The sequence below is a fragment of the Narcine bancroftii genome, chromosome 6 (genome assembly GCF_036971445.1).
Source record: "Narcine bancroftii isolate sNarBan1 chromosome 6, sNarBan1.hap1, whole genome shotgun sequence".
Classification (NCBI taxonomy): domain Eukaryota; kingdom Metazoa; phylum Chordata; class Chondrichthyes; order Torpediniformes; family Narcinidae; genus Narcine; species Narcine bancroftii.
The window spans coordinates 41726865-41748519 of record NC_091474.1 but is presented as its reverse complement, the minus strand read 5'-3'; the positions used below and the strand labels follow the sequence as shown (position 1 = coordinate 41748519).

Here is a 21655-nt window from a genome sequence, read left to right as displayed (position 1 = left end):
GGGCTGAAATGGCCAGTGATCGTACTGTATGTCTAAATTTAAAATCAGTACTAGGCAGTGATAATACTGAGCTCCAAAAGCTTGTTTTATGGGCATTGCTGAGGACTCTAATAGTTGATAAACAAAGAAAATGTCCTTTTAATTTGCCTCCACCACCTGTTTGACTTATCGTTAATAATAATGTCTAAAGGGCTTGACAGGGTAGATGCATGGATGATGTTTCTCCTGCCTGGGGTGTCAAGGACCAGAGGTCAGTTTCAAAATGAGGAATCAGCCACACAGGACTGAATTGGAAAGAAACCTCTTTTAATATGATGAATGTTTGGAATTTTCTTCCCAGAAGGTGGGGGGGGAGGGGGGGGGCTCAGTTGCTGTGTGCATATCCTTTGGATATGAAAGGAATTTAGGGATATGAAATTAGTGCAGGGAAGTGGGACTGAGTTAAGTTCAGCTGCGATCTACTTGCACCAGATCCTGTCACGTGAGTGAGTGGAAAAATCTTCAATGATGGAGAGCAGGTTTGACTTTGTTTGAAATGTTACGAAGCATTTGTTCAATTACTTGACCCGTGTGTTTCCTGCACTGTTCATGGCTCTACCCACTGGAAATGAAACACGCGGCTACAGATTGTCCTGGAAAACAGCAGTCGGGAGGACAAACACGAATGTCCTTTTGGACGCAGCAGTATTGAGCTTACCAAGATGATGTGTGAAATCCTGCAAGTTGGAGAGTTGCGTAAGTGTTTCTCTGAATCAATACACTTCCAAGCGGCAGGCCACAGTACAAGAGGCCCAGCAAACAATCCATTGGAGGAGCTCAGCAAGTTGAGCAACATCAGTGAAAGAAAAAGAATGGTGTCTTGGCCATTCCTTTTCTCCCACTGATGCTGTTCAATCTACTGAGTTCCTTCAGCAGATTGCTTGTTGCTCCAGATTCCAGCATCTGTAGGCTTCTGTGCATCTCAACAAGAAGCCTAGATCAACACAGTGCCTTGAACATATAAAGAAATTCCTGAAATGCCTGCTGGGTCACAGCACTGGGACATCATTCCTAAATACATCATGAGGTTACCAGTTTTAAGAAGTCCCTGGTTTATTATTGTAAAAGGGCTGGACAATGCTGCTTCCCAGGGGCAGCAATCCCATCAGTCCCTTCCTCCGTTTATTTGTCCCTAACACTGGATCCTTATTCTCTCTCATTCCCATCAACTCTACTTTGATTCATTTTGGTGAGAGGTCATTTTTGCAGTAGGTAGTTAACCAATAGCTTATGGATTGGGAGGAAATCAGAGCGCTCGGAGACAACATGGTTAACATGGTAGTTAGCGCAACACCATAACAGAGACAGTAACAGGGGTTCAAATTCACTGCTGTCTGTAAGGGGTTTGTACACTCTTCCTGTGACCAATTTATTATCATCTGATTCTGCATATACAACCTGACAAAACAGCATCTCTCCAGACCATGGTGCATGCACAAAAACACAATACACAGTACATAAAGATCACATAAATAATCAAAATGAATATATATAATTATTTGGGATTATTGTCACGGCTATCAGTCTCATAGCCTGTGGGAAGAAGCTATTTTCCAGCCTGGAAGTCCAGGTTTTGAGGCTCCTGAACCACCCCCTTGGTGGTAGTTGGGTTGAAGATATTGTGCGCTGGATGGAAAGGGTCTTCAAGATCCAAGATTTTTTTATTGTCATCTAATTAAACAGAAAATGTGATATCACATGAAATTTCCTTGATCTACTGTCAGGCAGACAAAGATTCACCATCAGCAGAAATTGTCTGGCGCTCCTTAGAATCAATGAAAGAGAAACAAAAGAGACTCCCTCAAGTCACCAAGTGTCCATGGATTCGCCTCCAGCCTCTGCAGCCACACAGTCCAAATCTCTGATGCAATCAGAAAGCCCTCATGCATCTCAGTTCCGATACCTGGTGCCCTTCAGCCAGTCATGGGCCAGTCTCCAGCAGCCTGGTGCAAGTCCCTTGACCACATTCGCCCGCAGCCTACATGGATTCCTCGCCTCGAGTCACCAACAGCCCAGCACCTGTATGTTATTCAGCCACAGAGCCCCTCAACTTCTTCTCAAACACTTTCTGGTACCCTGCACAAGTCCTCTGCTTCCCTCGAGGCCGCAATCCCTCGAGGCCATAGGTGAACATAGGCACTGCTATCTTGGGCCTGTAAAGAGCCGACAGCAGTTGAACTGTGTGGTTGGACCTCGCAAAGGAATGCTGTGTCTCCGCTTTCTGCTCTTTAACATTACAGCAGCTCCAGCAGTGCTGCTATTTTTTTTTGTAATAATTCCTTGAGCACTCTTTAGACAAGGCTCCCAGTAAATGTCATCTATAGAGGAAAGGGAGACCCCAGTGATCCTCTCAGCTGTTTTAATGATTGTCTGTATAGACTTCCAGTCTGATGCTTTGCAGCTACCACACAATGATGCAGTCAGACAGAACACTCTCCATTGTGCACTTGTAAAAGGTTGTCAAGATGGGGGCTGGTAGCTTTGCCCTCCTCATCCTCCTTCAGAAGTGTAGGCCCTGCTGCCCCTTCCTGACTAAGGAGGAGAAGTGGTGAGTCCAAAGTAGGATGACTCTTATATTCTTCCAACATTCCAAGGGTGTGCAGGTTGGTAGGTAAACTAGTCACATGGGTATATTTGGGTAGCACGGGGTCATGGGCTGGAAGGGTCTGTAACTGTGCTGTGTCTCTAACTTCAAAATTAAATTATAAACGAAACCAAGACAGTCATAGAGAGAATGTGCAACTCCACACGAACATCAAACCTGAGTTGACAGGTAGCAGCATTGCTTGCTGTACCACTGTGGTCGCACTTCTAAGGGGCAAGGGATATTCTTTACTGTCAGTGATGTCCACGGAGTTCAAGATAAGCATGTGGAGCTCAGTTACTGGGCTACATACAATAAGTTTCTCGGAAAAGATTTTAAAAGCATTAAATAAAACAAAAAAAAACACATTTTGGCAAAAATTAACCTAAACTCTATTATTTCAAGAAAAAAAAACCTTTCTCCCCTTTCTACTTTTCAGCTGTTCTCTCCACTCAAATATCCCTACACTACATTGATCTGGTACAGCTTCAGTGGGCAGGGTAAATGCTGAAGAAATTGTCACATTCCAGTCTCCAAGCAGAGCTGAGAAAAGGGTAGCTGGTGTGGGACTGCTTTATTTGGTCCACAAACCTGAACTTGATGCGACCCATGAAAAGAGATGGTTATAGCTTCGTGAGAGCAGCCCCCTCATTCTGAGGTGTACAGGGGGTAGGAGGCTTCCACCTTGTACAGGGTTCCAATGCCTCCATGCTCTTTCCCGGCCTGTATCAATCAATGCTCCAAATGATTCCACTTCCTCAGAAGGAAGCTGGTTTATGACCAAGCAAACATCATGCACCCCACATTCTAATAAAGTTGAGCTATTTGATCCTATTTTATCCAAACAAGGTAGTTAATGGGTTGTCGGATGATGAATGACTCTTAAACCATGATACTTATCTCCAACACACTTGGACAACATGCATTTAATAAATGATTTTGGACATGAACAATGAGAGAATGAATTATTGGAAGGAAATGGTCCAAATGCAAGCAAATATAGTGTATATGGGCAAAAAAAGGGTTGGCACAGACATGATGGGCTGAAGGACCTGTATCTGTAAAGTACAACTTTATGAATCCGAATCTGAAGCCAAGTAGAATAATGTTAGGTTTGAGCACTCATTCGTAGAGGTCGTGATTTGGTGAGCGTTAAAAGCATGGCAAAAAATGAATTTACTGACCGCATCTTTGAAGTCAGTGTATTTCCTGCGGCACTGTATCCTGGTTCTTGGTTTTGACTCCTGGCTTCAACTTTCATAGCGATTTTCTCCCACCATCTTTTGGACCTATGCTTGAAGCTGCTCCACACCTGCTGGGTACAAGAATGTCTTTTTATTCAGGCATCGGCCTGATTTCCAACATTCCTGAAGAAGGCTCAGGCCCAAACATTGGCTACTTTTAGCTTTCTATGGATGCTGCATAACCTGCTGAGTTTCTCCAGCACTTATGTGCACTGCAGAACCATGTCACCTGCAGATTTCCTGTTTACCTCTATTTCCCCCTCCATTATCACAAGGGACTTCAAAACAGTTCTGTCCAACTGTGGCCATGAACGTTTTTAGTAAATTTATTCACCTCCATTGTGTCTTCCACCACCTTGCTACAGCCACCATGTCATATTCAGCTTGTAACAGGATAGCTTAAACTAGTACAGGTACTTGCACAATTGTGCACAATGGCAGGAAACAACATATCTAGCACTGGAGAGGCCCTGAAACCATTGTAAACAATTAGTTTGCTATCTGAATCTAGTCAAATCCATGAGTCCTCCTATCTGTGCATGCCTGTTCATGTGATTTGTGAGAATGGTTAATTGAGTAAAATCTGTTAAACCCCTCCACCCCCACCAAACTCCCCTCCACCCCCACCAAACTCCCCTCCCCCCTTTTATTCAGGCATCTACCTGTTTTTTTTGCTCATACCTTGACGTAGGACTCCGACCACAACATTGGTTACCCTTTACATCCTATGAATGCTGTGTGTGACCTACTGAGTTTCTTCAGCACACTTGTGCTCGCGTTCCTCCCTACACCCCGCAGACTTTCTTCAACAGATAAAATAGTTTGCAAACTGTTTTGGAATCTGATTATTGTTATTTTGTGGATGTAGCTAATGAAGGTTGCAACAAGTACCATCCCATGTTTTTCACCCATGACCGAGCTTTCGAGGAGTTCTTCTGCATCTGCATCCAACTACTGAACAAAACGTGGAAGGAAATGAGAGCAACGTCCGAAGATTTTAACAAGGTGAGTGATGCTGCCAGATCATCAGGTAGTGGGTAAAGCAGGAATGTTTGAATTAAAGTCTCTGCATTGCACTAACTTATTATACAGTATACTTACACAGAACTCCTAGCATAATTTTAAATCATGCTTGTAACTCAACTTCCCATATCAACAATCCATTTTGTCCTGGTAAAGGGACAACCCACCCACTATGCAGCTGCTTCCAACACTCATTTCTTGAGCGTGGGATGTATATTATACAAGTACAATGACAGCAAAATGTTGGGCATTAGCACATAATAATCAACAATAACTTATATTTATATAAGACTTTTAAAACATCCCTAAGTGTTTTAAGAGTGAATTGGAAAAACTGGAACGGAGCTGAAGGATATACTAGGACCAGCGGCTAAGTGGTTAGTCATGCCAGTAGACTTTAAAGAGTATTTTGTAGGAATAAAGGTGGAAAGATTTAGGGGAGAAAGTCTATAGTTGTGGCTTGTGGCAGCTCAGTTAATAGGTAAGGGATTCAGGACAGACCCAAGTTTGAGGATGACAGAGTTCACAATATACTCCCCACACTCAACAAATGACCCAGTTTCAGGAAGAAATTAGATAAATGAAATCCCTTCTTGAGGTGGGCCAATAATCCCTGAGTCACCAAATTAGGATATTCCTGGAAAATGGCTGTGGACAGTGAATGAGCGCATGCTGAATAGAGGTGGGATAGTGGAAGAACTGGAATTGGAATGTTGTGATTTGAGTCCTAGGTGGGTGAAACATGAAACTGTCCTTTTTTCCTCTCTCAGCTGGATGTAGGATATTAAATAACCAAAGTTGTTCTCATGGTGTCTGGAGCAATCATCAATCCCTTAAAGAGATCAGCAAAGTAAATTCTTTTGGTCATAGACTCATTGATGGCAATGTAATCTTTGCTTTATCCAAATTGACTGTTGAGCTTTCTACAACAACAACTAGTTTTGCTGGGCTTGTGAAAAACACTGGATTAATGGATTCTTGCCACTGGGTTTGCACTATAACGTTTATTTGACAATTGGAATTACAGATGCCTTTTGCCTGTTCTGAATTGACTGGCAAGTAATGCTTGTAAAGCATTGTAAAACTCTATGACATCAGAGTTGCTGCAGATAATTCCACCAGGATGATTGATTCTTTCTGGTTTCTTACCTTTGAGTTCCTCTGACAGCCTAAAATTACAGGCGAACAGATAATTGCAGGGGATCTGAGGGAGTGATTCAGTGGAACGGTTCTGCTGTCAAAATAACTGCCAACCCTGGCTCTACTGTTTAGTTGTTTCACTCCCATCAAAATTGCTCAGAAAATTAACATTTTCAACCCCAGGCTTTAGTTTTATGCCCTTCCCCGATATTAACGAAACATAGTTGCACTGCTGGTGACCTGGCCAAGGATTATTTGGAGGTATCTAGACGTAGGGGCACCAAAAGCATGTCAACACAACCCCCTCACATGTACACTCCATCTCTGTATCTTTGCCTACCTGCCTGGGATGAACACGCAACAAAGGATTCAAAGATAAATCAATGGACAGACACAGACTGAGATTCAAAGTGTGTGTGTGTGTGACCCATATACATGAACAAATATCAGATGCTAGCTTTGCAATCTCTTTCTGTTTACCATTGCCCTTACTAACCTTCCCATCCATAGACCCTGTGTTCTGAACCCTCAGCAATGGGTTGGGCCAGAGTGCAAGGCAACTAATGGCAGCAAAGTTGAGTTACTTGGAGGGTGAGTGGCCAATAATGTGCCATACTAAAAAAGATGAGGTGGCATACTCGTGGCTCGGTACCAGGACAACAAATCCTCCCTCAGTGTCAGTGCGACCAAGGAGCTAGAAGAAAAAAAAGCAAAGATTTGGTGTTAACGCATCACAATCATAATGTGGGAAATAAAGTGGTGGGAAGGGAGATATAAAATGAGTTGCTGGATCTCACTTGCTTTGCAGTCTTGCTCAGGCAGAATTGCCCTTCAGGAATGCAACACTGCACCTTACATGGATCTGAAAGCTAACCAGCTGAGAGTCCATTATCCAAATGAATCAATTAGTAAATAACAAGCAAAATCAGGGAAAATCTGAATAGCAATGAGCGAGATTGGAGGCTATATTGGATAAACCATGAAAACTGAGATGGAGATCATAGCAGGCTATTATTTTGTGACTGTTTGTTTGGCCCAGCCAGCATAGTAAATTTGTGTTGACTATTGCTGTAAAGAATGGTTGCATTCTTCCTCTCCATTGGTTTTATCCATGCATAAGCAAGGGACAGATATCACGTCAGTGGTTCCCATATCCAGCTTGCCTCCATGCAGAAGTGCATTGTGACCTCAAAGTGTGGGGGTGTACTTTAAGAAGTGAGTTAATGGGTAGCTGAGCATGCAAGATTTTAAAATTTATAAAACCTCCAAAAATATATAACTGTTTCAGAACAAGTAATCTGGCAACTAACTTGCAAGAACTTCAGGATCCCATTAAGTGGCAATATTGGGATGCTTTTCCTTACGGTAATATGGAGTTTGCTGCTAAGTGCATTGGCTGGGATGTAATTTGCAAATTGCAGAGGTGTCTTCAAATCAATGTTGCACAAGGGTGGAAAGGGGAACAGAATTGGGGTGGGTGTGACCTGAAATTGGAATATTCAGTGCTCATGCTGTTGGGGCTACCTAGGTTGAATATGATAATCCTCAAGTGTCCACTTTGCCTCATCCTGGCAATCGATGAGGTTGGGGTCAGACAGATCTGTGTGGATATAGTTGAAGGAACTGAATTGGCTGCCAACTAAAACTTCCAGTAGCCCCTTGTGATAGTACAGATCTATCACCAATGTACATAGTGTATATAGTTACTGTATCTAGACTGTGCTTACAGCGATTGGCTGAGAGCTAAGCCACACCTATTGTCTGGGCCTTAAAGGGTTGTGTCCCTAGCCAGGTCGGATCATTCCGGACTGGTCGGCCACCTGTGAAGAGCTCTGGTCTTTTGCTAATAAAATTGTAGAGCTCGTCGAAAGAACCACAGCCTTGGTTTGGATCAACAAGTCTTTGGTTCTTTCGACGAGCTCTACACCCCTGCATTCAGAGCACTGGAGTGTGGCAAAGCAGCTGTCTGATCTGCATTTCATCTCCCTAATGTAGAGGAGATTACATCGAGTGCACTGAATACTGTAGACTAGGCTAGATACATGTATGTTGAACTTCAGTTCATGTTTCAACTTCAAAGTCAACTTTATTGCCACACATACAAAGGTTCAGTGAGGTGGTTTGTTTTGCGAGCTGTCTAACTAGTCATCCCATACACTGTTTAAAACAGAATGCAAAGTAACTGAGAGGTAACTATTATTATTACTACTGAGGTTCATTTGGGAGTCTGATAACAGTGAGAAAGAAACTCTCTTTGAAACTAGTGGTGCGTGATCTCCCACTCATGAGTCTTATTCCTGATGCGAGGAGAATGAAGAGAGGGGTGGCCAGGGTGGGATGAGTCTTTTGGTATGTTCATTGTTTTTACAAAATGTAGTCAATGCTCACCTGATAACTCTGTTTATGGAGCTGAGTGGGGAGATGTAGGAACAAATATTACACTTGGTCAGGCTTCCTGCGATTTTACCTCCTTCCTCTTTAGTCACGTGGATCTGTTCCATGACCTTACCATAATCCCTTAATTCCTTAGCTTCCGTGATCTTCTCAGTAAATGCTTTCATTTAAATCTCTCTCATCTCCTGAGACTTCATCCATAAACAACTCCTTTGATCATTTAAGGGACCTATTCTCTCCCCATTTGCCCTTTTGGCTTGAAATCTACTGGTAGAATTCCTTGCAATTCTCCTTTACATTATCTGACAGAGCGATCTCATGTCCTCTTCCAGCCCTCCTACATTTCTTATACTCCTCAAGGAATTTGCTTAATCTCAGTACCTATAACTTTTCCTGAGCAGAGTCTCACTAACAATATTAGAAGCTGATTCTAGCCATTGAAACCTGTGCTGCCCACAATTACATCCAATTAATCTACAACTCCGTATATTTTGGAGGGCGGGAGGAAACCGGAGCACATGGGGAAACCCCATACAGGTCATGGGGAGAACATATAAACTCCTTACAGACAGTGCGGGATTCGAACCTGCGGCATTGGCGCTGTAAAACGCATCGCTCTAACCAGTACATGAACCATGCCACTTTCTGTTTATCTGTAAGGAATCTTTCACAATCAACCTTTTTAAAAGGAAAAATAGTCTTCTGAAGAGGTTAATTAGAATGTTCCCATAATTATGTTACTTCTGAACTGAAATGACTTACATGGGAGACTGCAACTGGTGGAATAGTGAAGCTGGAAAAGCACAGCAGGTCAACAACATCAATGGGAGGAAAATAATGGTTGATTTTTCGAACCAAAACTCTAGCAAGACAGATCAAGGCACAGTTGGCGATGCGGTTAGCACAGTAGTTCTCAACCTTTTTCTTTCCACTCACATACCACTTTAAGTAATCCCTCTACCATAGGGTGCTCTTTGATTAGGTAAGGGATTGCTTAAGGTGGTACGTGGGTGGAAAGAAAAAGTTTGAAAACCACTGTTTTAATTGTACCTAATTGACTTGTTATGTGCACGGTTTCATAACTCCAAAGGAAATGGGCCAATGACAATTTTTCTCAAGCAAAATATTTCAGTAACAATTGGATCTAGAGCAGTGATTCTCAACCTTCCTTTCCCATTCACATCCCACCTTAAGCAATCCCTTACTAATCACAGAGCACCGATGGTAGTGGGATAACTTAAAGTGGTATGTGAGTGGAAAGAAAAAGTTTGAGAACCACTGGGTTAGTGGAATGTCTTTACAGCGCCAGTGATGGGGACCGGGGTTCAACTCCCGCATGCCTACGTGGGTTTTCCGCGGGATCTCCGGTTACTCCCACCATTTGAAACCTATCAGGGCTCTAGGTTAATTGGGCGTAAATTGGATGGCACAGACTCATGGGCCAAAATGGTCTGTATGTCTACATTAAAAAAAAGACAACCAAGAGTTTAGGCTAGAAACATCGACCATTCCCTTTTTCCCACTGATGCTACTTGACCTGCTGAGTTCCTGCAGCACGTCCTGAGTTCCTTCATATTTGGATTTTGGATTCTGAGTCTTATGTGAAAACTTCATGAGCTCTTGACGTTAAAGAACTGATGTATTACAAAACATTGATGAAGATCTGTGGTGTGAGAAGTGTTAATGAGCTGACGAGGGTAGAGATAGTGTAGATTTCACAGTTCATTGAGCTCTTTGCCACACCTCACTATTGAAGAATATTATTCCTGCTTTGCATGTGCTATATATGTGTCTGAGTTGCTCTGATGTCCCAGTACTTCAGACATGGACAGGCTTGTTGGTGAGTATATTGGATTTTGTGTTCTAAGACTTGGGTTTCTTTCCACATTGGATGTTCTTCACATTTCTGTTATCTTAAATTGTACTTCTCATTTTCTTTTTTCTGAATTTATCACTCTCAGTTCATATCTAAATCAGTCATTGTTGGCTTATAAAAACATATCAAATAAGCTTGCTTAAATTCTGTACAGTCTGTGAATCCCTTTCAATGGCTCTACCTCTCTCTCCCTCTCCCCCTTTCTTTAGCTTTGTAAAAAAATCACTTTTTAACCTAAATTGGAATTAACCATGGTATATTGTTGTTCATTCAGTTAGATGAAGTCTGGTTATTTTGAGCATTCTTGTAAATGTACACCTTTGACAACAATAGATTTTAGACCAACGACTCGGCCTGTGTTTCTACAAGTCGATGCAATTCCTTTATTGATGCAGTGCTGCCAGAATTTCTTGGAATTTGCAGCACCAACTGCCAGTGCACTGTTGGAATTACTGTTTACCGTAGCTGTTCTGATTTAATTGTGCTTGAGTAATCTCTGTGGTCATTTTTAAACGTTTGTCAGTGATGCTGAGCTTGAGCTCCCTCTGAAATATGGTTTCAGATATGGACAAAAGAAGTGAATTCTTTTGCGGTCTTCTGAATCTTTGACATATAACCAGATACAGCACAGAACAGGCCAGTTTGACCCTACTAGTACATGCCGGAACAAATCCCCACCCTCCTCGTCCCACTGACCAGCACCTGGTCCATACCCCTCCAATCCTCTCCCCTCCATGTAATTATCCAGTCTTTCCTTAAATGTAAATAACGTCCTTGCTTCAACCACCTCTGCTGGAAGCTTATTCCACATCCCAACCACCCTTTGCGTGAAGAAATTTCCCCTCATGTTCCCCTTATAATTTTCCCCCTGTAATCTCAAACCATGGCCTCTGGTTTTAATATCCCCCACTCTTAATTGAAAAAGCCTATCCACGTTGACTCTCTGTCCCTTTTTAAAATCTTGAACACCTCCATCAAATCCCCCCCTCAATCTTCTATGCTCCAGAGAAAAAAGCCCCAGGCTGCTCAACCTTTCTCTGTAACCTAAACCCTGACATCCTGTCAACATTCTCGTGAACCTTCTCATGAAGGCAGAATCTGGTCGTGTAGCATTAATAGCCCCAACTAAAACTGAAACAATGGGAATCAGAGATTGCAGCACAGGCCCCACAGCCCACGACATAGGTCAACCTACTCCACAGCAATGTCATTTTTCCCTACCTCACACTCATAACACTATTATTCTTACATCAAAAAAGTCATCAAAAAGAATGTTGCTACTGTACCAGCCTCCACCACCACCCCGGTAATGCATTCCAGGCATCCACTACTCTGTGTGTGTGTATATATATAAAAAAAGACACATGCCCCTGACATCTCCCCTGAACTCACCTTAAGCAGGGGTCCTCTGATATTTGCAGCTGTTACCCCATGGAAAAGGTGCTGGTTGACCACCCTAAGTCCCTAATATCTTATCACCACTCATCCTTTGTCGCTCAAGCAAAAAGCCCTGGCGCTGACCACCTTGCTTTATATCACATGCTTCCCAATGCAGGCAACATCCAGGTAGATCTCTTACCCTCTCTAAGGCATCTAATCCTTCCTGTAATGAGGTGAACAGACTGTGAACGCAAGTGTGGTCTTAACAGAGCTATATAGAAATCGAGGGCAAATCTCTCTCTCAGGGCTAGAGTTGCACAAAACTTTTTTTAAAAATTGACCTTACAAACCAGAACCATCTCAACACAGAGACATCTATCTGTATGTGGGTTTTCAGTGGTAATTCCGAGGTCCAATCATCTTAAGTTATTTCATCAATGACCATTGTTACATTATAAATTCACTGATAAGTGCAGGATATTCAGTAAAGTTCCATTTTCAACTCATCAATTGTGAAGCAGTCCATCCCTGTATGTAGCAAGACAGGGAAACATTCAGACTTGGGCTGCAGGTTGGGTATGTACTCATGTCGTACAAGTGCCGACCAATGATCACAAGTAATGGAAGAATATAAGGCATTACAAATATTAAATTGCCCACTGGATTAGCTACATAAAATTTCTAGATGGATGAACATACAGAGCCTGGATGTCCCAAAGCATATGGCTTACCTGCCACCCTAAAGACTTTCCACCATCTGCAACATACCAGGAATAGGATAGATTTCTTTCCATTCGCCATAACCAGCACAGCTCCCAAAAATGCTTGAAGCTGGGCACCAGCTGAATCAGAGCAACCTGTTTCACTGGTTCCCAGACCCCAGCAGAGGGAATGACTGGTTCCCCAGACACCAGCAGAGTGAATGACTGGTTCCCCAGACCCAGCAGTGGGAATGACTGGTTCCCCAGATGCCAGCAGTGGGAATGCCTGGTTTCCCAGACCCCAGCAGTGGGAATGCCTGGTTCCCCAGACCCCAGCAGTGGGAATGCCTGGTTCCCCAGACCCCAGCAGTGGGAATGCCTGGTTCCCCAGACCCCAGCAGTGGGAATGCCTGGTTCCCCAGACCCCAGCAGTGGGAATGCCTGGTTCCCCAGACACCAGCAGTGGGAATGCCTGGTTCCCCAGACATCAGCAGAGTGAATGTCTGTTTCCCCAGACCCCAGCAGAGTAAATGCCTGGTTCCCTAGACACCAGCAGTGGGAATGCCTGGTTCCCCAGACACCAGCAGTGGGAATGCCTGGTTCCCCAGACACCAGCAGAGTGAATGCCTGGTTCCCCAGACCCCAGGAGAGTGAATGCTTGGTTCCCCAGACCTCAAAAGTGGGAATGCCTGTTTCCCTAGGCATCAGCAGTGGGAATGCCTGGTTCTCCAGACCCCAGCAGTGGGAATGCCTGGTTCCCAGACACCAGCAGTGGGAATGCCTGGTTCCCCTGGACCCCAGCAGTGGGAATGCCTGGTTCCCCCGACCCCAGCAGTGGGAATGCCTGGTTCCCCCGACCCCAGCAGTGGGAATGCCTGGTTCCCTAGATACCAGCAGTGGGAATGCCTGGTTCCCTAGATACCAGCAGTGGGAATGCCTGGTTCCCCAGACCCCAGCAGTGGGAATGTCTGACTTCCCCCAGACCCCAACAGTGGGAATGCCTGACTCCTCCAGGCACCAACAGTGGGAATTAGAGGCTCCCCGTGTATTAACAGTGTGCCTGCAGTGAGTAACAACAAGAATATGTCCAACAGTAATTTGCTAAGGATTCTGCAATTCTCTCTTCTTTTCCCTGATCCTTCCATCTTGAAAGGTGAGAGCAGCAGGCATTTGGAAACTTTGCTGCATTGTCATCACTGGGGGGGGGGTTAAATATTTTTGGAACTCATAATATGTGTAATTTGGCAGTATTCGTTAGCATGTTGACTGTGGCATGTGAAGAGAGCCGCTTATACCAATATTTCAGGTACAATTAAAAATGGCCAATGTTCCATTCAAACAATGGAAATGAAGATTCAAACATTTCATGTAAATGTGGCAGCGTTTCCTGCCATTACTCTTTCAGGTTAGGTGACTGATAGAGACAGCAACCAGTGGTCTTCAAACTCATGGTCCTTGCAGAATGCACCAGACTCATCAGAGCTGATTGCAATTAGATCAGTGATGACGGTCAAAGAGTGAGAGGGAGGTGTTCAAAGTATCTTTGAATTGGCAAGTTTGTTTGTTATTGTCTTGCTCTGCATTTGGAGTTCTCATTTTGAACCTGATCTCTTAAGATGTGCATAATGCTTAAGATTTAGCATGGCATCAGCATGTGACCAATATATTAAATGAATTCTTTACATCCATTTTCAAAAAGGAGCACTAATGTATATTCAGACCAATTCAACTCAGAGTCAAACATACCTGGATGCATTTTCAAGAAATGAAAGTAAGTATAAAACGGAATTCAGTACTTGGTTCTGGGCAGATTCAAATATTTTGGAATTCTTCAGGAATTTAAGGAGTAATTAGAATTCAAAAAGGTATAAAGCAATGGCCTGGTGACTACAGAGCAAATTAGCCTGACATCCAGTGGTTTTCTGTAGGATGCTATCTGTGAACATTTAAAATGATCTGGTATCATGTCAGTGTGGATTTGCGTGTAAACTATTCATAGCATAACTTCTGGCATTCAGGTAAGTTATCTGTTGATTACATCAGCTGAGTGCTGTCTGATAGCTGTTGGAAAATCGGCATCAAAGAGTAAATCTTCACCTTGGAGCAAGCTGCCGCCCTCATCATTTGCACCCGCATTAGGCATATGTGTTTAACCAGAGTTGGCAGTGGGAACCCTACTGTGACGCTGATTACTTTCTTCACTGTATGTAGTACAAACTGCTCTTGCTGAAACAAAAGTCTCTGCCAACATCATTTCAAAAACTGAGGTGCTCTGGCAGTTTTCCAATTGCTCTCAGTGAAACCAGACCCAGCACATTCTAGTTTCCTGCAGTTGCATCACTCTTAAATCGTTCATGCAGCTTGCATCTGAGAAGCAATGTGGGATTTTGAGTAAATCTTAATGCTTGGCATTTAAACTTCACTGTCTACTAGTTCTGGTGAGTGACCTTAAATTAGGGAGTGTGCTGTATTTATTTATGTTATTTCGAATTCTTGATATTACATAGTCAGAGGTTGAAATGCTGTGAATTACTTTGACAATACATGTTGGTGTGGAATGGGGAGAAAAAGATATGTGTGCAAATGAGATGTACATAAAACCCATTTGCTTGCTTGCTTCAGTCTCGATAACAGTGACCCAATATCTGTAACTCCAGAGGGCAGGGTATGAAAAGGGCTAATGATTGAAAGACAAAGGGAAGCAGGGTGCATTGGATGAAAGCTTTGAGGGTTTTCCTAATTAAAGTGTCTTGAACAGATTTTATAACTCAAAGGAGACCCAATGTCTCTTCAGAAAGAAGTAGTAAATATTAATGGATTTGTTTTTAATATTAAATGTTTGTGAAGACCTGGTATTATGATTTAAATATAGAAGCAAAGGTATAAGGCATTGGTCAGACCACACGAAGTATTGTTGGCAGTTTTGGGACCTGTAGCTAAGGAAGGATGAGCTGGCAGAGGTGAGGTTTATGAGAATGATTCTGGGGATGAGAGGATTAACATATGAGGAGTGTTTGATGGCTCTTGGTCTGTGCTTGTTGGAGCTTAGAAGATGAGGGGTGATCTCAGTAGCCGCTTTTAAGTGCATTCTCCACCAAGAATGTGCCTGCAGAAGAGGATTCAGACCTGAAAGCGCAGAGCTGGCCACCTGAAAGGGACAGCTGCATGGGAGATGGCTCGGAGTGCAATCCGGCTCCTGTTCTTTTGGGCTGTCAGTGTTGGGGCAGCAGGCGTGGGATGCTGGGCCAGCTGCTCCAGCAATTATCCCTCCCGGAGGAGGGTTACCAAGTACACCTCGCAGGCACCCCCTGCACTTTTAGGTGCCCTCCTGACAGCTGCATAAAGGTTAAATGTGTGGCTTTTGGCTACCTGAAAGTGCCTACTGAAACATACCAAATTTTGAAAGAGCTGGATAGAATGATCATGGAGAAGAAGTTTTCAGTAGCAGGAGAGTCTAGGAACAGAGGGCACCGTGTCAGAATAAATAGGACATCTCTTTGGAACCAAGATGAGGAGAAATTTCTTCAGCGTAAATCTGTGGAATACATTGGCACAGATGGCTGTGGAGGTCGTCATTGGTTGATTTTAAAGTAGAGGTTAATAGGTTCTTATCAGTAAAGGTGCCAAAGGTTATGGAGAGAAAACAGGAAAATTGGGTTGACAGGAAAAATACATCATCCAAGATATTCATTCGATGGGCCTAATTCTGCTCCTATCTCTTATCATCTCTGGTCCTTGATGCAAAACACACAGACATGCAACCAGATATAACTCGCATACAGACAAGAAAAACACAGCAGGACAAGTATTTCATCTATACAAATAAATAATTAAATTTTGTTTCACGAATACGAGGGTCTCAGGTGGTTAGTGTGAGCAGTTCCTTTTGTTGTTCAGCGTTCTCACTGCCCGTGGGAAGAGCTGCCAATGTAGCCATATTCAGCACCTCTTTATTTGGGGGGCTTGTCCCCTTAAGTTTTTCCTTTAGCATATGGAAGGACTGCTCAATTGGATTTAGATCGGGTGACTGATTTGGCCATTCAAGAATGTTCCAGTTTTTAGATTTGAAAAACTCCTTTGTTGCTTTAGCAGCATGTTTGGGATCATTGTCTTGCTGTGGAATGAAGCGCCGTCCAATGAATTTGGAAGCATTTTCTCGAACTTGAGATGTTTCAATACATCTCAGAATTCAATTTGCTACTGCCATCAGCAGTTACATCATCAATGAAGTGCCTGTGGCAGCCACACATGCCCAGGCCACAACACCCCACACCACCAGTTCCACAGGTGAGGTGGTCTGCTTTGGATCTTGGGCAGTTCCTTTACACCTCCACACTTTGCTCTTGCAATCACTCTGATACAGATTAATCTTAGTCTCCTGTGTCCACAAGACCTTTTGCAGAATTCTGCAGGCTCTTTTAAATACTTCTTGGCAAACTGTAATCTGGCCACCCTGTTTCTGTAGCTAACTGGTGGTTTACATCTTTCAGTGTAGCCTCTGGATTTCTATTCATGAAGTCTTCTGTGGACAGTAGTCATTGACACAGCCAGGCCTGCCTCCTGAAGAGTGTTTCTGATCTGTCGGACATACATTTGGGGACTTTTCTTCATTATGATCAGAAGTCTTCTGTCATCAGCAATGGAGATCTTCCTTGGCCTACCAGTCCTTTTGCGATTATTGAGCTCACCAGGGTGCTCTTTCTTCCAAACTGTTGATTTTGGTAATCCTAAGGTTTGGGTGATGTCTCTTACTGTTTTATTCTTGTTTTTCAGCCTCATAACTGCTTCTTTGACTTTCATTGGCACAACTCTGGTCCTTATATTGAAAAATAGCAACTACAGACTCCAAGGGTGATCAAAAGTTTAGAAGCAAGCCTAGCTCTCTTATAACTGCACCATTGAAGCAGTTAAACATACCTGAGTACTCACAAACACCTGTGAAGCCAAATGTCCCAAACATTATGGTGCCCCGAAATGAGGCGACATTGTATAAAAAGTGCAGTAATTTCTACATGATAAAACCAAAATGTATACAAATGCCCTTGAATAAAATCTGGAATGTGCACTTTAATTACTTGTGAATTGTTTGATTACAAATTTAAAACTGTGGAGTACAGTTTGTCCCAAACATTATGGAGGGCACTGTAGGTCGCAAATATTTTGCTAATTGCCAAGATGATATATTTGAAAGCCTTTGTCCTTGAAGGAGTTTAGGTTTTTGTGCATTCTGACTGTTTTAGGCATGTCAGTGATGGAGGAGTGCCCGTGCCCATGACGGAGGAGTGCCCGTGACGGAGAAATGCCCGTGTCAGTGATGGAGGTCCAACCATGTCAATGACTGAGGAGTACCCGTGACGGAGAAGTGCCCATGTCAGTGACAGAAGACCAACTGTGTCAGTGAAGGAGGACCGACCGTGTCAGTGACGGAGGAGTGCCCACGTCCGTGATGGAGGAGTCCCCATGTCAATGACGGAGGAGTGCCTATTATGGAGGAGCGCCCGTGTCAATGACAGAGGAGCACCGCTGTTTTCCTGAGGAACTTCACTCTTTGAACTGCTCTCCATAAAATAATTATTCAGCATTTGACGTTTGTGCGCCTACAAAGAATTTCTCCATCATTAAAGTACCCATGCTTGTTAATAGTCTCCATATTACAAAATGGGTTGGGAAGATACAAGTCAGAATTATAATGATACCAATTTGAGAAATTGTACTTGTTGATAATAGTTTATGGGTCAAATTTGTGTCCCAGAAATATTCAGATTCAAGGATCATTTGGGAGAGAAAGTATTAGATAGAACATTCAAGGAGACAGTTGAATGGAGTAAGTGAGGTGAGGAACTCACTGACAGCAGTTCATTTGGGGTCAATACCTTTGACTGGTTCCCAAAGTAGGCCCTGGTCTTCCTATTCATATTATCACTGGCCTTGCATGCAGTAATGGAATTTGTGCAAGTGAGGTCAAATGAGGACCTGATAGCTTGGCCATGTGGAAGTTGCTGAACAACTAACACTTATTGCCAATCATACTTCATTTATTTATGCACAAGGAGAGCAGCTCAGCCCAGCACTGAAGTGCACTGTGGAATCCCAAACCAATAGTTACCTTCATCCACACTTTTCTCCAATGTGTTATTGAACAATTTTTAGCATTAAAAAGTCACCAAGGCAGAATTTAAACAATAATGTTTGCAAGTTACATAATCCTCTATTCATGTGCAATCTGATGAATGTGCCCAATCACTCCTTTGCTTTGCTTTCCATTCTTCATTAGCTCTTCTGTGCTGACAATTATAAGCTACAGTCCTATACAGATCTCAATATTTCCAGCACCAGTTACAGCTGGGTTCTATCTTCTCTTCTTATATTCTATACTATCAGTATCTGGTATAATTGGAAGGTCCCCCATCGAGGCCAAGCCTCTGTCTTTGAAGGAAATGTGATCTCTAATTATTCATTAGGCTATCTGGAAAGTCAGCCTGGAATCCCTACTGGTTCTCACAGAATTGCTTTGGGCATTTTAACACTTTGTGTGCTGTAACTTCCAGACCCAGTGGTCTCCATGTGTTTTAGGTTGCAAACAAGCGCCAGAAACCATGTCTGACCTGAAAATAGCTCTCCAAACATTGCTTTGTTTAACGTGGGGAGTATATAATGATTTTGTTTTGAAGAATTGGCACAACAAATAGTTACAAATGGAACCTTGGTTTGAATTTCGAATCTGCTATCAAGTGGAGTGGTAAATAGAATCGGGAGAGTTCATAAGCAAGGATGAGCTGAAATAGGTGGTTCACAAAGAGCATAAATCTGTTTTGGAAATGCTCTAATTCTCTCCTCCTCCTTTGGCAGGTGATGCAGGTGGTGCGTGAGCAGATAACAAGGTCCCTGAGCACAAAGCCAAACTCATTGGATCAGTTTAAGAATAAAGTCCGTTGTATGAGTTATTCTGAGATCCTGAGGCTACGTCAGTCTGAGAGGATGAGCCAGGATGACTTCCAGTCACCACCAATCATGTATGTCACCTGCTATCCTTCACATTACTTTTTTTTTACTCTTGGGTACAAAGCTACGTGGTTATCTGCTGTTACAATTAGTTGTACTTAGATCTCCAAGTCAGAAAATAACACATCTGAGTTGCTTCCAAACTTTGCTGGACAAATTAGGCAGACGTGCGAATATTTAATTGGAAGTGTGTTGATATACCAAAAACTGATGCAAAGGACCTTCACGTGGTCGATGGGGAGCTACTAAACATTCCTTTTTCACCCAGTGTAGTAAAGGAATACATTAGATGTTTGAGGCATGCTTTAATTGCAAAATTAGTACTGTATTTGCTCAATAACTATTGTATTATATATAAAACTTTTTCCACATCTGCCCTATGATGAATGCAGATCTTAAAATTTCTCTTTAGCCTGGGTCACATTTTTTTCAATTAAGCCAAATCATGGAAGGATCTGTTATGCTTTCAATTGAGCTCAGAGCAAGAATGGTGTTCAATGAGCAAATATGAGCAGTTAAGAGTGCCGGAACCCAACAACAAACACCTATTATTGGGACATGATATTGAGTAAAGGTCCATAGTATTTTGTTCATTGGTGCATTTTCTTTCCTTACTCTACATTGCCATATCTGGTTCCACCGTTTACACTGACCTCGATCTCTGTTTTCAGTGAGCTCCGGGAAAAGATTCAGCCTGAGGTGATGGAGCTTATCAAACAGCAGCGCCTGAACCGTCTTTGTGAGGGCACTAGTTTCCGTAAAATTAGCAATCGCAGGCGGCAAGGTACTGATTGGTTGAATTCTGGTAACCTTTGTGGGTGTGTTTAAAAACAAATTTTGTATGCAGATCACCCTAGATTTTAAACTTCCCAGTTCAATCTCCTTAAAATGCTTCTTCTTCAAAGTCTTTCCACTGCTTTTTAATCTATTTTATTTATACTATTTTGTTGGGTTTTTTATTTCCTTCCTTTATCCATCCTCTCGTCACTTGACGATGTGCCCATTCTGTGCCTTCGTGGGCAGGTGCTGCTGGAGTCACTGGATAGCAGTTGGAAGCAGGATCTTTCATTGGTTCTGTTGACCTCCCCACTTCCCTCTCTCAATCAGATCCCATGAACAACCATTATCGCTCAAAATAGGGGAGGGGGAGAGGGAGGGGAAGCAGAAATTACTGACCTACTTGCTGAATTTTTCCAGCATTTTCTGTTTTTGATTAAAATTTCCAGTCTGCATTTTTTTTGTTATTTTCACCAATGAAAAATTAGATTAACAAAAAACTCAGTGCTGAATAATGGTGGGAGCATCCGAAACTTTAACTACTGGTCAGCACACCTGCCCATTAAAGCTTTGTTGACCAAAATATTGACCATATGCTTACTATTCTCTATGGGGGTGTAGTTATGGGTTAGAATCTTATTGTGCTTGGTTACCAATTGCTTAGTGTTAATTGTGATCATTAGCTTTTATTTGGTTGAATATTCTGTTTGTAATAATGATTACAGTGTAACTACACTACAGGAGAATTCAATCAGTTTTTCTTGAGTGTGTGTCTACTCAATAGTGCTAAGGGTGTGATGTTCATGAAGTTGTGTGCTTGTGGGTACGGGAAAAACAGACCCTGTGTTCTCAGATCAATGTTTATTCCTTTTTCATCTATCGTCCACAGATAAATTCTGGTATTGCCGACTATCTCTCAATCATAAAGTTTTGCACTATGGAGATCTGGATGAGAACCCTCAAGGTGAAGTGGCCTTTGAGTCACTGCAGGAAAAATGTAAGCAGAAGTACATAGTAGCTGGAAAAGTGTTCACCACAGTCTGCGTCATATTGCATGGATACATCAAGCACCGTTTCGATCATCCAGCTAAGCTGGATAGAGTACAGAAAGGGTTCACATGAAAGTTACTGGGACTTGTGAGTGTGAGTTAGAAGGAGAAACAACAGGCTGGGACTTCTCTCCCTGGAGCATAGAAGGCTGGTGGGGAAATTTCTTCTTCTTCTTCTTTGGCTTGGCTTCGCGGACGAAGATTTATGGAGGGGGTAAAAGTCCACGTCAGCTGCAGGCTCGTTTGTGGCTGACAAGTCTGATGCGGGACAGGCAGACACGGTTGCAGCGGCTGCAGGGGAAAATTGGTTGGTTGGGTGTTGGGTTTTTCCTCCTTTGCCTTTTGTCAGTGAGGTGGGCTCTGCGGTCTTCTTCAAAGGAGGTTGCTGCCCGCCAAACTGTGAGGCGCCAAGATGCACGGTTTGAGGCGATATTTGCCCACTGGCG

General features: G+C 42.9%; 1 protein-coding gene across 5 annotated transcripts in view; it reads left to right on the top strand.

The window, feature by feature from the left end:
- Positions 1-21655, top strand: part of LOC138736011 (engulfment and cell motility protein 2) — a 236027-nt gene that overhangs the window by 201612 nt on the left and 12760 nt on the right. For 4 of the 5 annotated variants that reach the window (XM_069884794.1, XM_069884795.1, XM_069884796.1 and 1 more), the window contains 5 exons: positions 627-735; positions 4736-4872; positions 19231-19394; positions 20055-20167; positions 21050-21157. In XM_069884794.1, the coding sequence (XP_069740895.1) occupies positions 627-735; positions 4736-4872; positions 19231-19394; positions 20055-20167; positions 21050-21157 (631 nt within the window). Of the gene's footprint in view, positions 1-626; positions 736-4735; positions 4873-14759; positions 14820-19230; positions 19395-20054; positions 20168-21049; positions 21158-21655 lie in introns of those variants that run through there. The other variant, XM_069884798.1, reaches the window with a different exon arrangement.